The sequence below is a fragment of the Tenrec ecaudatus genome, chromosome 10, assembly GCF_050624435.1.
Source record: "Tenrec ecaudatus isolate mTenEca1 chromosome 10, mTenEca1.hap1, whole genome shotgun sequence".
NCBI lineage: Eukaryota > Metazoa > Chordata > Mammalia > Afrosoricida > Tenrecidae > Tenrec > Tenrec ecaudatus.
In genome coordinates, this window is record NC_134539.1 from 67067240 (window position 1) to 67084822 (window position 17583).

Here is a 17583-nt window from a genome sequence, read left to right on the forward strand (position 1 = left end):
TCATCTCTTTCTTGTGACACTCCTGTAAGGGGATGTCCAATTGCCTACAGATTGGCTTTGGGTCTCCACCTCGTACTCCCCCTCATTCACAATGATATGATTTTTTTTTTGTTCTGTGTCTTTGATGGCTGATACCTGATCCCATCAACACCTCAGGATCACACAGGCTGGTGTGCTTCTTCCATATGGGCTTTGTTGCTTCTCAGCTGGATGGCCACTTGTTTATTTTCAAGCCTTTAAAAGCCCAGGTGCTATATCTTTTGATAGTCAGGCACCACAAGCTTTCTTTACCACGTTTGCTTATGTACCCATTTTGTCTTCAGCGATCATTTTGGGAAGGTGAGCATCATGGAATGCCAGGTTATTAGAACAAAATGTTCTTGCATTGAGGGGGTACTTCAGTATAGGCCCAATGTCCATCTGCTACCTCAATACTAAACCTACAAATATAAATACATAGATCTATTTCCCTATCGTTATATATAAATATATTTATATATATACATGCCTGTATTTAGACCTCTATAAATGCCCTTTGCCTCATAGTTCTTTCCTCTATTTCCTTTTGCTTTCCTCTTTTCCCACTATCATGTTCAGCCTTCATTCAGGTTTTGGTAATTCCTTTTGATTATGTTGCCCTTGATCAAGCCCTACCAGGCCTCTTACACTCTCCTTGCCATCGATTTTAGATCACTCTTGTTCCCTTGTCCCTGGTTTTAGTAACACCCACTTCCTTTCCCCCTGTCGACCCCTCTCCCATGTCTCCCTGGAAGCTGTCCGTCCTGCTGTTTTCTCCTTCAGCTTGTTTATCCCGCCTATCTTATCTAGATAGAACTTCAGAGACAATAATAAGCAAAAAAAAAACAAAAAAAAAACAACAAAAAAACAAGACAGAGCAAAACAAAGCAACAAAACAACAACAAAAACCGCCAACAAAAAAAGACAAGCCTATAAATACATTAAAGTATATTTATTGACCTTTAGGAGTGTGTTCTGCTGAGTCTGCTGGGGGCCACACCCTGGCCCCACAGTCTGTTTTTGGTATTCCCCGGGGGACTTCATTGCTTTGCTCCCCTTGCTGTTCTGTTGCATGTCCTTGGATTTTAGCCCCAGTATGGTATACTCTCCCTTTCATAGGGGGCAATAAAAGGTAGAACTCGCTGCCATTGAATTGATTCTGACTCATAGAGGCCGCTGCCATTGAATTGATTCTGACTGTAGGACAGGGTAGAATGGACCCTGTAGTTTTGTGGGACTGTAACTCTTTATGGGAGTAGGAAGCCTCATGTTTTCCACCCACTGACCTTTTCATTAGGAGTCCAATGTGTAATAACCACCACACCACCCGAGCACTTCATAAAACGTGAAAGGAAGTACGAAAAGTGCAAGAGCCCCAGTAGACCATCGACATGACTTGTTGCTCCTGTTAAAGCTATTCTCGTTTTACCGAAGCCAGAGAACAGCCCCTCCTCCTTTACCCCAGGGAGGTAGATTTCTGGGTTTCTTCAGATGACGGCCATCTTCCACTAAAGTATGTACTGTATGCCCGCCGGTAGTTCGTATGCCTATTAGCATCTGCAGAGACAGCGAGCGAACAATTGTAATTGAGGACACTTGTGCGTCCTAAAAGCACTTTGAGAAATAGGATGTGAAACATTCTGTTTGTCTTAGTTTTTCATATGGACTTAGTTTACGTGTTTGTTGCGTGAAGGAGACTGTCCACATGCACATATATAAATATGTTGGATGTTTCTGACCCGCGGGAGCAAGTAAGCTTCTTTCAAGTAGATGTAACTACTCCTTCGGCTTTCACAGGTTCTATTGTCTCTTTGCCCAGGACAAATGTACTTTCACAACTATGTAACGGCTTTGCAGGTAGCTGGAGCACTCCACTAAGCAGGTAAGCCTCCAAAATCCAAACTCACTGCCAATGCATTGGGGTAGTCTCAGAGACACCCTCGAGGATAGGGGAGAAATGCTCAAGACTGTAACTCTTTTTTTTAAATAAATAATTTTATTGGGTGCTTAGAACCATCTATACATCAATGGTATCAGGCATATTTGTACATGGGTTGCCATTGTCATTTTCAAAACAGTTTCTTTCCACTTGAACCTTTGATATCAGCTCCGCCTCCCCCACTTCCTCATCCATCCTCCCACCCTTGTGAACCCTTGATAAATTATAAATTATTATTATTTTCATATCTTACACCGGCTGCTGTTTCCCTTCACTCACATTTCTGTTGTTCATCCCCCTCAGGGTGTGTGTGTGTGTGTGTGTGTGTGTGTGTATGTATTATACATCAATCATTGCGATTGGTTCCCTCTTTCTCCCCATCTCCCCCCCTTCCCCTACCCTCATGGTATTGCTACTCCCATTATTGTTCCTGAGGGGTTTATCTGTCCAGATTCCATGTGTCAAGAACTCTTATTTGTACCACTGAAAATGCTCCGGTCTAGCCAGATTTGTAAGGTAGAATTGTGGTCACGGTAGAGATGGGGAGGAACTCTTTAAAAAAAATCACTGTATTAGGGGCTCATACAACTCTATCACAATCCATAAATACATCAATTGTGTAAAGCACATTTGTAAATTCATTGCCCTCATCATTCTCAAAACATTTGCTCTCCACTTAAGCCCCTGGCATCAGCTCCACATTCCACCCTCTCCCTCCCCGCTCCCCCTTCCCTCACGAACCCTTGATAATTTATAAATTATTATTTTGTCATATCTTACACTGTTCGATGTTTCCCTTCACCCACTTTTCTGTTCTCAGTTCCCCAGGGAGGAGGTTATATGTAGATCCTTGTGATCGGTTCCCCCTTTCCAGCTGACCTTCCCTCCACCCTCCTGGTATCACCACTCTCATCACTGGTCCTGAAGGGATCATCCATCCTGGATTCCCTGTGTGTCCTGTTCCTATCTGTACCAGTGTACATCCTCTGGTCTAGGCAGATTTGTAAGGTAGAATTGGGATCAGGATAGTGCGGGGAGGAAGCATTTAAGAGCTAGAGGAAAGTTATATGTTTTATCCTGGCTACACTGCACCCAAGTGGCTCATCTCCTCCCAGCGACCCTTCTGTAAGGGGATGTCCAATTGCCTACAGATGGGTGTTAGGGGGAAGTAACTCTTTATGGGAGTAGAAAGCCTCGTCTTTCTTCAGAGGAGTGGTTGGTTTTTTTCAAACTGCTGATCTTTCTGTTATAAGCCCAATGAGTAATCACTACACCACCTGGACTTCATAGTTGATACTAAAGGAGGAGAATATTAGAGAGTTTCTTTCTTGAGTGTCAACTAAATATGCTCTTAACAGATGATATGGCTGTTAATTATAGACAATTTAATCTTAAATTTATTTCAAATCACAGCACCCCTGAGAAATAAAAATTGGACTGTAATATAAAACCAGTTGCTACTGAGTTGATTCTGACTCAGGACAGCCCCTGGGTGCCAGAGTAGAACTGACTCACTGAAAATCTACAGGGTCTTCAAGGGCTGACTTTTCGGGAGTAAGTCTCCAAGCCATTCTTTTGAGATACGTCTGGGGCACTCACGCTTGCAGACTTTTTTAGCAGCCAAGTCGTCATCTGCACTAACCAAGAACTCCTAGACTGTAATATAGTGGTCCTGTTTATAGCAACCCCCCACCTTGATGGCTCGGACACGATCCTATTGAGTTATGAATTTAATGGATAGTTAATGACTACCTTCTGTGTGATGGACAAGAATTAAATCTGAGGAGCTATCGCCAATCCCAACTACGTGGACAGCCCCTCTCCCTGCAGACGAATTCACTTCAGAGGACAGCACTGAAGCTACAGCTCAGGGAGAGGGACATGCCTGATCAGAGCACACAGGAGCAAATGAAGGGGGAGGAAGAGAGAGTGGAACACATTCTGGCCCACCAAGCCCAGAGAATGATATTCCTGCTCAGAGCCACCAAAGCACAAGGAGGACCATAGGGCCAGCCCCACTACCAGACACGATGTCCCTTGCTGACACATAGTACTCTGGGGGGCAACACTAGAGACACAGTGTAGGAATTACATCTGATTTGACCCCACTACACTGAGGTGAAACAATAAGGGTGTGCACAGAACATCAAGGGGAATAGAGCAACAAACTCCCCAGGGAATACCAAAAATAGACTTCGGGGCCAGGGCGTGATACCCCATCAGACTCCACCGGAAAACACTCCTAAAGGTCAACAAACAAACCTTGAACTATTTACAAGTTTTTCTCTTTTATTTTTGGTCATTGTTTTTTTGTTTTGTTCTCTTTAGTTGCTTTGTTTTGTTCTGTCTTGTTTTTTTGTGTGCATTATTATCGCTGCAATTCTAGCTAGATAAGATAGGCAGGATAAACAAGTTGGAGGAGAAAAACAATGGGACCAATGGTTCCAGTGGAGACATGGGGTGGGAGTGGCGGGGGGGGGAAGTGGGTTTTAACAACCTCAGGGATAAGGGAACAACAAGTGATCCAAAAATTGATGATGAGGAGGGTGTAAGAGGCCTGGTAGTGCTTGATCAAGGGCAATGTAACTGAGAGGAATTACTGAAACCCAAATGAAGGCTGAGCATGATTGTGGGACAAGAGGAAAGTAAAAGGAAATGAAGGAAAGAACTAAGAGGTGAAGGGTATTTATAGAGGTCTAAATATAGACATGTACATATATAAATATATATATATGATGGGGAAATATATCTATGTGTACATATTTATAGGTTTAGTATTAAGGTAGCAGATAGATGGACCTTGGGCCTCCACTCAGGTACTCCCTCAATGCAAGAACACTTTGTTCTATTAAACTGGGATTCCATGATGCTCACCTTCCCGACAAAATCACTGAAGACAAGTGGGTACATAGACAAATGTGGTGAAGAAAGCTGATGGTGCCCGGCTATAAAAAGATATAGCTTCTGGAGTGGCCAGCCAGCTGAGAAGCAAGAAAACCTACATGGAAGAAACACACCAGCCTGTGTGATCATGAGGTGTTGATGGGATCAGGTATAAGGCATCAAAGAACAAAAAAATCATATCATTGTGAATGAGGGGGAGTGCGGAGTGGAGACCCAAAGCCCATCTGTAGGCAATTGGACATCCCCTTACAGAAGGGTCATGGGGAGGAGACGAGGCAGTTGGGGTACAGGATAGCACCAATGAAACATACAACTTTCCTCTAGTTCTTTAAGCTTCCTCCCTGCCTCCCCCCCCCCACTATCATGATCCCAATTCTACCTTACAAATCTGACTAGAGCAGAGCATGTACATGGGTACAGATTAGAGCTGGAAACACAGAGAATCAATAATGAGAGTAGTGATACCAGCTGAGAAAGAGGAAGGTGGGAGGAGAAAGGGAAACTGATCACAGTGATCTTCATATAGCCCTCTCCCTGGGAGATGGGCAGCAGAAAAGTGGGTGAAGGGAGACATCGGACAGTGTAGAAATGAAAAAGAATAATAATTTAAAAATAATCAAGGGTTCATGAGATAGGAAGGGTGGTGAGGAAGGGGAAAAACGAGGAGCTGATACCAAGGACTCAAGTAGAAAGAAAATGTTTTGAGAATGATGATGGTAACAAATGTACAAATGTGCTTTACACAATTGATGTATGTATGGATTGTGATAAGAGTTGTATGAATCCCCAATAAAATAATAAAAAATAAAATAAAATAAATCTCCTCAGAACAGGCAGATATAACTGAGCATGCGCGCGCACACACACACACACAAGTCTGGGCATGCAATGAGGGCAGATATGATCTCATTTCTGATATCCATGATTCCTCACCATTCTTCAATTTCAAACATTTCTTGAAAAAGTTTCAAGTCTCTTCTGAGTGGACAGCAATAATAGTGACACATTGTCTTTTGCCTTTGAATTTAAACATCAGCTATTTATTATCTGTTAGTGTTTAAAATTTTGATGGGTGGGGAGGAGGCAGCACTTTGGCAGGCTAGTAGTTGCTTAGGCCAGTGCGATAGTTTATTGTGCCAGCCTGGCCGATAAACACAAGTAGAATTAATTGAAGGACAGAGAGATAAATGGCTCGGTGAGCCTCGCCTTGCTTGTCTCTTTCTCTTTAATCATTGGACCTGCGTGTGGCTGCCTTGCTTGTTCTGTGCCTCAATTGAAATAGTACACTACCTGTGGGATGCCTAGCCTGTGGACTGTGTTACTGTGAGTTAAGGTCCCTTTAAGCTCACATGATTGGAATGTTCGTCTCTGGAGCTGGGGACTGACAGTTGGTGACAGTTGGGGACCTGCCTTGCTGTTTGCTGCCTGGGTATACATAGCCCAGCTCTCTCTATAGAAAGGAACTGGTGGCTCTTAAGACTTAAAGGACTGCTAGTGGCTCATTGCTTTATAATTTAACTGTTAATTTTGTGTATTATCTCTATGTGTATAATTTAACGGTTCATTATCTTGTGTTATATAGCTATTTATATATATATATATATATATATATATATACTAGCAATCTGGTTTTGTCTCTAGAGAACCCTGTCTAACATAGTCAGGGACATATTTTCCATTTTGTGCTTTGGGGGAAACTCCCAGACAGATGACATGAAGAGCTTTTAAAAGTGGAGCGTCTGTGCTTTGTCTCTGGAGGACTCATGGGTGATAATGAATGTCACGGAAGCTCTGATGGCAGTTGAGGGAAGACCATTCTTACTGAGTTGAACAGGAAGATAATCAGTTACTGCATTTATTCAGTGACATTTTAGAAATTCTTTATTGAAATTCCTACAGGCCAATTAACTTGATGAGAAGTGTAACTCTCTCTATTTACAAACTTGTTAGAAGCATGATTTTTAAAAAATGTCGTTAAATGTATGTAACAAACCATTTGCTTTGTCGACATGTGTACATTTACATTTCAGCAATGTTCATTATGTTTATCAGGTATAACATCATAATTCACTCTCAATTTTTTCTATCACCTTGACTTTTGATGACATATGCTTTCTTAGAAATAAATTATAGCAAGATGAAATAACAGAGAGGACTCATCTTACTAAGGGTCAGTAGGCGAGGATTAGTGATGTATAACGGCTTCATAATTGAAGTAGTATCAGAGCCCTGCCTTGGAAAACATGGGGAGCGCTTATCATTTAGTGGGAAGCAAGACTAAGTAGGGGAGCAGAGGTGGGAGAAAGCAAGACTTATTAGAACCAGGGAATGATTTGGTTGTATAGTTTGGCTGAAGCACAGGTTGTGGGAAAGGACATAAATTGAGTTTTTGTAGGTATTGTTGGAAACATAGATTGAGACTCAATCATGGAGACTGGTGTATATTTTAGGAAAGAGTATTGTTTTTCTTTTGTAGGTAGTAGAGCATCATTGAAGGTATGTGACCAGAATAGCAAGGGACACATTAGGAAAATTCATTTTGCTTCCCACATATGGGGTGATGCAAGTAAAATTTTGCTGAAAATCATACAACAGCAGTTGCAGCAGTACATCGACAGTGATAACCTTCAGAAGAATAGGATTTCCTGAAAAATTCTTTGTGCTCATGCAGAGCTTGTTCATGGATCAAGGGGCAGTTGTGTGCACAGAACAAGGGAATACTATATGGTTTAAAATCAGGAAAGGTGTTCATGAGTGTTGTGTCCTCTCACTCTCCTTAGTCAATCTATCGGCTAAGCAAACAATCAGAGGAGCTAGACTGCATGAAGAAGAAAGTGACATTAGGTTTGGAGGAAGGCTTATTAACCTGAGCTATGCAGATGACACAGCTTGCTGAAAGTGAGACCTTAAAGCACCTGTTGATGAAGATCAAGGATTGCAGCCTTGAGGATGGATTAAGACTCAATGTCAAGATGGCCCTCCAGTTCTCACAATTGGACCAATAGGTAACATGTCAAAAGGAAAAAAGATCGAAATATCAAGGATTTAGTCTTTCTTAGAGCAACAATCAACGCTCGTGGAAGCAGCAGTGAGGCGATTGAAAGATAAGTGGCAATGGGTGAATCTGCACAAACTCTCTTTAGAGAATTAAAAAGCAAGGATGTTACTTTGAGGACGAAGGCCCTCCTGACTCAGGCCAGGCTCTTTCCCATTGCTTCATATGCATGTGAAGGTTGGAGACTGAATATGGAGTACCAAAGAACTGATGCATTTGAATTGTAGTGTTGGAGAAGAATATTGAAAGTACCATGGATACTTTTCAGAAGTACAAAAGGACGTTTTAGAAGTACAGCCAGCATGCAAGACGGTGCCTTATATATTTTGGATATATTGTCAGGAGAGATCAATCCCTGGAGAAAGAGATCATGCTTGGTAAAATAGAGGAGCAGCAAGGCAAAGGAAGGGCCTCATTGCGGTGGATTGGCACAGTGACTGTCCAATGGGCTCCGGCATTGGAACAATTGTGTAGACGGACAGGCTTTTACTGCATTTCTCATTGCTGTGCATAGAGTCACTATGGCTCAGAACCAACTTGATGGCGTTTAACACCACCAGCAACACCAGCATGTGGGATGATTTCATAAGCAGACAGGCTGGAAGCAGGGAGAATGTAGGCTAGTGAGAAGGAATAAGAGTCAGAGTAAGTAGCAATGGAAGGTGTGGAGAAGAGAGCTGTTCAGAGATGATGTCAAAGAGGGCCTGAACATTGAACGTGGCTAAGAAGGCAATGGCAAAGAAGGTGGGAGCATGATGAGGAAAAGGAGGTCACCTGAAGCATCTGGGAAGAGAAGCAGGTTTGAAGGGCAAAGATGGATTTTAAAAATTGAATAATGAAATCTATCTTATCAAAGTATCATTAAACAAGAAAGGTGACTATAACACAATGGAAACTAGTCATGAATTATAGTAGGGTTGATTGTTGACATTTTAATTTTATTCTGTGTGCTTGCTGGTCACTGGAGAGAGAAAGAGCGAGATCAGCAGACAGACCTGTGAATGGAATAAAAGTTTGCTCAGCTAAATATTTACCTTGTACCTTCATTTATTAAAAAATGAAAAGCCTTGAATTTGAATTTATATTTCTACATTGTCTTTACCATGGCGTTGGTGTCTTGGAATGCAACTCAGAATTATTCTCTATAAACATTTTATAATCTCTAGATATCAAAATTGTCAAGAATAATCAAGATCTGATAAAACACTACCAGAGGAAATAATAAAGAAGTTATTTAATAATAAGACAATCACCTAAATTACTTTCCAAGGTCTTTCAAAGTGGTATAGATGTCAGTAAGATATCAATAAATGATGATTTTTCTAATGGGCTTTAAGCCACTTTTGCTCTAAGCTGCCTCAGACCTGTTAGGAGTGGGGGCAGTTGTCATACCTCTAAGTCACACATACTTCTCCTACTGCTCAATGTGACTCGAATGACTGAACAATCCACTAGGTGATGTAGATAACACATCTAGATGCCTGGGGCCACAAAAATCACATTTGCCTCTAACCACTCGGCCAATTCAAGCAAAACTTGAACAATCTTGCTAACCTTGCAGACCTGGCATTAGAGACGTTTTGTGGGTAGGCTGAAGAAATGTATTCGTCTGAAGGACAACAGAGAACATTCCTTTATTTTCTTTCAATATGACTTTTCAAAAGTTACAATAGTAATGCATTTTCCATTAAAAATTCAAACCACACAGCCCTTTATAAAGTAGTGCAAAATCTCTTTGTTTCCCTTGAATTCCCTTCTTGATGCAATGATCTATAAGATCTCTTTTCCTTTCTTTTTTTAAAATTCCCTTCTGAGTGGTCACTTAAGTAGTTGTATGCATAGAAAGTTACTGGCTACACACTATCTTATCAGGGTGAACCCTGAGCTTGAAACATAATGCATTGTTAGAGGGCGTAGTCCATACGATCACTCTCTCTTCTCATGCCAATTTCAAGTTTTGGGGTCTAATTTTTTAAATTTTAGGGTCCTTACACCCATGATGAAGTTTGATAATTTGGTAGAATGGCTCACAGAATTCACTGAAACAGTTGTTCTGATGTTTATAATTTATTGTCGCTAGTGAATATAGATTAAAATACGCCAAGGGAGGCAGAGTTCAGGAGAATTTCAAATGTGGAGCTTCCAATTGCCTTCTCCCAATGGAGCAGAGGACAGTGTTACATTCCTGCGTGCACCAAGTGTTACAAACCAATAAGGCTCATGTGGCTGACTTCCCACATGACTGACATCAGTCTCCAGTCTCCCCAAGAGGCTGATCTGATACCATGTGACTCAAAACCTCTACCGTAGAGCATATTGGTAAGACTTTCCAATAGAGTTCACAATCCCAGATAAGCAAAGACATGCTTATCAACCAGGACACTCAAAGTGTTTAGAAATTATCCCCCAGAAGCCTAAAGCTGAAATCACTAATCTCTTTCATTGAAGCCCAGTTCTTTTCTAGATACTTGTGGTGACTCAGTGGTAGAATTTTCACCTCCCTTGTGGGAGATACAAGCTTGATTCTTGGCCAATGTGTCTTGAGCTACGTTACAACCTGTCTATTGTTGGAGGCTGGGGTATTGTGATGCTGACCAGGTTTTAGCAGAGCTTCTAGACCAGCGGTTCTCAACCTGTGGGTTGTGACCTCCTTGGGTGTGTGTGTGTGTGTGTGTGTGTGTGTGTGTGTAATGACCCTTACATAGGGGACGCCTGATTCATACCAGAAGCAAAATTACAGTTATGAAGTAGCAACAAAAATAATTTTATGGTTGGGGGTCACCACAACATGAGGAATTCTATTAAAGGGTCCTGGCATTAGGAAGGTTAAGAACCACTGTTCTAGACTAAGATTAGAAAACCAGATCTGGGGATTTACTTCCAAAAATGAGTCAATGGAAGCATTACTGTTATCTATGAGTTAGGCACCAACTTGATGCCAGCCAGCAAATTCTTTACTACCCACATAGCTTTGTGTTATGGAACATTTGATCTTTTCCATAGAAAAAATGCATGTACACACAAAACATGGGATCCAAGAACTGAAGTTAAAGAACCTCAGGTATACACAAGTGGAGAAGTTATTAAAAGCACGGCCCTGACACTGGTACTGTGCTTTCCTATGACTCTGAACAGATGCATCATTTACAGTGCTCATGTTTAGCTCCTGTACCACGGAAATAACTGGGTTATGCATGACCAATTTCACTGGGATTTTATGACTACCCATTGTTGTTGTTGTTAGATGCCATTGAGTGGCTTCCAACTCAGAGCGACCCTACGTACAACAGAGCAATACACTGCCCAGTCCTGTGCCATCCTCACAATTGCTGTTATGTCTGAGTTCATTGTTGCAGCCACTGTATGAATCCGCCTTGTTGAGGGCTTCTTTTTTGCTGCCCCTCTACTTTACCAAGCATGATGCCCATCTCCAGCGACTGGTCTCCCCTGGTAGCATATCCAAAGTACTTGAGATGAAGTATCACCACTCTTGTGTCTAAGAAGCATTCTGGCTGTACTTTTTCCAAAACAGATTGGTTGGTCTTTTGCTAGTCCATGACACTTTCCATATTCTTTTCATGCACCAGAATTCAAATGCATCACTTCTTCTTTGGGCTTCCTTATTCTATGCCCAACTTTCACATGCATAGGAAGCACTTGAAAATGCCTGCTTTGGACGAGGCACATCTCAGTCCTCAAGGTAACATCCTTGCTTTTTGATGCTCTAAAGAGGTCTTGTGTATCAAAATTACCCAACACAGGCATCTCTCGAGCTCTTGGCTGTTGCTTCCATGAGCACTGGCTATTGATTCAAGCAAGACAAAATCCTTGACAACTTAATTTTGTCATTGCTTGTCATGGTGTTATCTATTGGTCTAGTTGTGAGGTGTTTGCTTGTCTTTATACCGAGCCTCTGTAATGAAGGCTGCAATCTTGGATCTTCATCAGCAAGTGCTTGAAGTCCTCACTTTCAGCTAGCAAGGTTGTGTCATCTGCATAGTATAGGTTTTAAAACACCTTCCTTCAGTCCTGATGCCTCATTCTTTGTAGCATCTAGTTTCTTTATTTGGTCAGCATACAGTTCGAATATGATGAGAGGATATAACCCTGATGTACATGTTCTCTGATTTTAAGCCATCTATTATTTCCTTGTTCTCCCAGCTATAACAGCATGTAAGTGAAGGAAAGAAGGAAGTTGTCAGTGATTTTGTCTGGCCTCGATCCACAATCAATTCTCATAGAAGCAACTGTCAAGAGGTCAAAGTACACCTTGCACAAAATCTCTGTAGAGTACTGAAAAGCAAGGGTGTTACTTGGAGGTGCCTGATCCTAATATTTTCCATTGCCTCATATGCCTTTGAAAGTTGGACATCGAATTGGGAAGACCACACCCGACCTCCTGATCCATGTACAGCTACCTTAGTACAATGAAGTTGTGCTAATGGAATTCCCATTCTTCACAAGGCTATCCCCATCTAGTCTGTGTGTAGATTATGAAATTACTCATAAAGGAGATCAAATAGAACAGAAACAAGGTTCACTTTTAAATCTCAAGGATTACTCTCAGTTTGATTAGGTGTGATTTTTGGAGATCCGTCTACAATTTGGAAACATATTTTTTACCCTATTGAGGACTTGCGCAATACATGACATTTTCTCTCCCTTTAAGCCTAATAGTCTAACCTGCCTGGTATGTGCTTAATTCACTTGTAATCTATTATTATCATATTTATCATTGTTTGTCCCTATTGATATTTTAGTTAAGTCATTGATAATACATAATTATTTGCTTATTTTACAGAAAGATTGTGATGTGGAAAGGGGAACAGAGGAGAAACTTGATGAAAACCATCACTTTGATTTAAAGAGTGAATCCCAAAGTCTTCCATGGACTAGAAAGATCTATGAGTTCTACAGTGCTCCGATTGTCAAGTTTTGGTTTTATACGGTTGGTCTTATTTAAATATGGTATCAATAGCAGTTAATAGAAATGATGATGTTGGTAATAATATGATTGACTTGATAGTGTGCGACAAAGCCATTAGAAGTGCAGTAAAAAAAACCTTGAGGGAGGATGAGAAAGGACGTAAAAAAGATGACCCGGTAGGAAGATAGTTAGAACAGGCATCTGCGACTTTGAAAGTGAAAGAGCAAGCATTTTCTTCTTTCTTGGAATGTGTCTAGTTCGCCCAGCTGAGACTCAACACTGGAAGCTCTGTGGAGCATTAACAAGTGTCGGAGGATTAAGTGACATGTAGATGAATTCACTTTTTAGCTTGGGCATGAGAATCAGTAGTGGAATCAACTTTTTATTGTCGTAGGAATAATGTGTGATATAGATTAAAAGGCTAATGGTTGCTATATCATAGGAGATGCTTCAGTAGGATATGCTTAGAAGTCCAGGGCACAAAACGTTGAGAAGGCTCATGGTATAAACAAATACATACTGATTGTGCGTAGTGGAGATACAGGGAAACATGAGCTGTGCTTAAACTCTCTTGGGTGAGTGTCACATTCATTGGAGGAGCACTCATGTCACTGATCTACACTTAAATTGCTCACGGCCAAGAGTTTGTGCTTCTAAATCATCTGAAAAATGACTATAAAAGGATCTTTATCTAACTATGTTCTCCAAAAATATTTACTTGGCCACTTTTACACTTATTTTCATACTCTTATGAAATAAGTGCATAGCTCTGAATACCAAAATCGTTTACCTTAAATAAGATCTAATTTCATAAGACCAGTTTCAATGGCTTTTATAAACATGCCACCAAATATCCAGAGACTCTGATAGTAGACCCAAAAGAACTTTAACTATGTCCCATCACTGAGGACAAAATATTTCAATGTGTATTTCCTCAGAAATCTGAAACCAATGCATTTTTAGAGAGGGGAGCAAAGCTAAGCAATAGAGTGAAGCCAGCCAGACCTCCCCCCACCCCCACAGCAGATGGTTTTCGCAGTGATGGAGGGCATGTAGTCTCACTGTTAGAGAATGGCCTATGTGCTTCAGTGTTTTGTCATAAGTATATTAATGATAGAGAAGCAAAAATATAAACATTTCTGGATCAAACATTTAAGAATTGGAAAGAAACGAAGAATCAAAAGCAAGAACAACAATCTACAGTGTTTGTGTGAAGCTTGAGCAACTGGGGCATCCCGGATGTGCATTGGGCTGTAATCCACAAGATCAGCAGGCTGAACCCACCACCCACTCCTCAGAATAAAAACAGGGCTTTCTCCTCCTATAAAGGGTTACAGTCTCAGAAACTCACAGGGGCAGTTCTACCCTGTCCTACAGGGCTGCTATGACTTGATCCTGCTGACGCAGTGAGTTTGGCTTGGTTTGGTTTGAATGAACCCCTGAGTTTGTTTGTAGCCTTCCTGGTAGGTTGAATCGGATCCATGGTAACCATATCAGGCAGAGTGGAACATCCCCTCTCTGTAAGGTTTCTGAGACTGTAATCTTTGAGGAAGCAGATTTCCATATTTTCCTCCCCAGATGGACAGCAAACAGACTTTCGTAACCCAACTTTTCACAAGTAAAGGATTTGCTTGCTTATCAAGATGATTACTTATTGCATAAGCTCTTGGTCTCTTGCTTAGAAATGTGTTCCATTTATACAATTGTACATCAAGAAGAAAGCATTATGGACAAATTTTATATAAGGTTTAGACCATGCAATAGTTATCAGTGAGATCTTCTTTAAGACATAGTATTCTGTGCTAGTGTGATAGGAAGCAAATTATGGTCTGGTAAGGGAAAATGTCTCTGTATACGAATGACTTGAACACAGGACAGGACAAAGTACAGATAATGGAATAAGGCAGCCCAGGGGAGGAGGTGTTCAAGATAGTCCATGTCCTTCAGAGTACAGGCTAAGGAGTCACTTGTATGGTCACCGTGAAAGCAAAGAACAATGTAAACGTGGACTCTTGATAGAATGAACTTGTTTAAATCACATCTCAAAGAGTTAGTGAAAATACTCAGCTTGTGAGATATAGGCCAAGATCAATATAGGATTAATGAAATTTACCTTCACTTTCTTCTTCTTTCCTACTGTAGCTTCTTAATTTGTAGGCAGTAATATATACTGTGATTGTCTTAAATACCATCTATTACAAGTAATAGCATTATTATATAATCACAAATGGCTAAAGCCATTCCCTAGGTAATCTATGCATAAGTAAACTTAATAAACATATCAAGAAGTAGACTTAGTAAATTTAGATACAGCTCAAAAAGATACAACAAATAGGGTTAAGATGAAAATAAGATGCTTCTTGTAAGGTGTGTGAACACACACAACACACACCCCTCTTTACTAATACTGGATTTTTAACACAAATGCCACTCAGTGAGTCCTTTGTATTTCATGAACCTACATAAAGGGATGCACCATCTCCTTTATGACTAGTTATTATGCAAACTGATACAGCCTTTCTGATGATGATTTAGGATTACATGTCACAGTTTTACCAGTGTATGTCCAGCTAGTCTACTTCTGAGACTTACAAAGATAAGACAAGATCACAAGACTATTAATCACTATGTATATCCATGTGTGTATTTACTGGGTTTTAATTCCTCTGGAGATGGAAAAATCTAGTTACTATGGGCACAGCTATGTTTATGGAATATCTACATTGTACCAGACAGAATACTGGCTGCTGAAGATAAACATAACAGCCTTTAAACACAAGGGCCTCACATTTGGGTAAAACTTTTTTTATTAACCAGATTTTTTAAATTGGTGTAAAATAAAGTTTCCAGCAGTAGTTACATTTGAAAATTCACATCTCTTGAGACTGCTCATCTGGTGTATTGGCAAAGGTATTTTCTAGGTTTAAACTGGAGACAAAGGCATGTGAGTCCTCCTGGATTTATGGATAGCGCAAATGGGCATTCTGGTCAGCAGTCAACAAGCTGAGCCAGGAATCTTGGCTCTTGCCATGAAATTCTAGACTAGACATCCACACATTCCTGTGCGTTCCTTAGTAGCTGATCTTCCACAATCAGAAGATAAACCTAGTTACACTTTCATGTCATTGTATCGGAGTGCATGGGTGTGCTTCTGCTTAGATAGGTCTGTGCTTGGCATTCTCCTTGCACCTCTCATTCATCTCCAGGGAATGTGTGTGTGTCCCCCTTCCCCCTCATAGATGGCTTATTTGGCATTCCTCATGCTGTTCACTTACACTGTGCTGGTAGAGATGAAGCCCCAGCCCAGCATGCAAGAGTGGCTTGTTATCATTTACATCTTCACCAATGCCATTGAGAAAGTCAGGGAGGTGAGTTGATCCTGGATGGAAATCAACAGGTCCAGGGGGGTTGGGGGTTGGGGTGGGGGGAAGACTGGAAGTGCTGCTCCTGATTCGCATGATCACGTGGTAAGTGGCTGTGGAGCTGACTCTGGTTTGTGATGATACCAAGTACAAAATGGAATTGCTGCCTGGTTCTGCCCCACCATCACCATCATTGGTATGCATGAACCCATTGCATGATACAGTATTCTGGGGGAAGTATCCTTTATTCTTGCCAAATACTGTCAGGGGGTGGCTGTTCTTTGGAAGCAGCTGTCTTAGGATAACATAGATTATTAGAAGTTTCTTAATCATCTTCAAAGGACACATCTTACTATGCTTATCAGGGCTAATGTGATATGTTATTATTAAACCTTCTAACCATTTGATTTTCTGGAAGTGTCTTTTTTATGGGATTGATTTTTATAGCTTAGCATTACTGTACTATGAGTTTCATTTTACAAAGTGGCACAAAAATAGACAACATTGTGCAACATATAAAATGTTCATTTATAGCTCTTGAAATATTCTGCTTTTGAAAATTGAAACTGAAAATGCCTTTAAGGCAAGTCATCTGAGACACAAAACAAAATTCTCATTTGCAATGAATCTTTTTAAAATGAGAGAGAGAGAGAGATTAGCATTCCCAGGCAGTAAAATCTGTAATTGCATACAATTATTATTTAAACTGCTTTAGATGTGAATATATGCGTCTTTTGTACCTATGTGCTTATATACATTTATCATGTCTCAGAGCTAACATGACTCATTATATATTAAGTAGCCATATTCTTGCCATTTTAACGATATTGCCTACTATTTACTATTATGGCCTTTACAGATTAGCGAAAACAGTTCAGGAGAAAATTGTTCTCTGAATTTTCCAATTTCTTAGTGCTTCAGACAAAATAAGTTTACTTATTTTACCTTTAAATTTGTCTGATATTCTTTCACAGGGATAATTTCCTGCAACAGTCAGCTTGATATCCTTTCTTAGTCAGTTGTCGGCAATCCACTAGATAGCAACACCGGGACAAAAGCTTAGTGTTTTTAGTTTCCATCTTTGTTTCTGCTCTGCCTCCGGAAGTGGAACCGGAACACAGTCGTAGCTTCCTTGCAAGCTCTAAAGGTTAAGCATGTCTTCCTGGTTCCACTGTAAGTTGGGACTAATAAAAGGTCGAAACATTACATTTTGTTTTGTCGATTTCTTTGTGTTTGGGGTTGTGTTTTCCGTGGCTGGCTGGCATTCATGACGTCGTTAACATACACTGATATTACCCATTGGCCATCAAGTTGATTGTGGCTCCTCACTCCCCTGGGTGGTAGAGTAGAACCCACCGCTTAAAGCTGTGATCCAAGG

General features: G+C 40.7%; 1 protein-coding gene across 1 annotated transcript in view; it reads left to right on the forward strand.

Moving 5' to 3' along the window:
- TRPM6 (transient receptor potential cation channel subfamily M member 6) overlaps nt 1-17583 on the forward strand; it is a 206374-nt gene that overhangs the window by 117881 nt on the left and 70910 nt on the right. Inside the window, exons 18-19 of the mRNA XM_075560537.1 lie at nt 12718-12864; nt 16083-16211. Of these exons, the coding sequence (XP_075416652.1) occupies nt 12718-12864; nt 16083-16211 (276 nt within the window). The remainder of the gene's footprint in view (nt 1-12717; nt 12865-16082; nt 16212-17583) is intronic.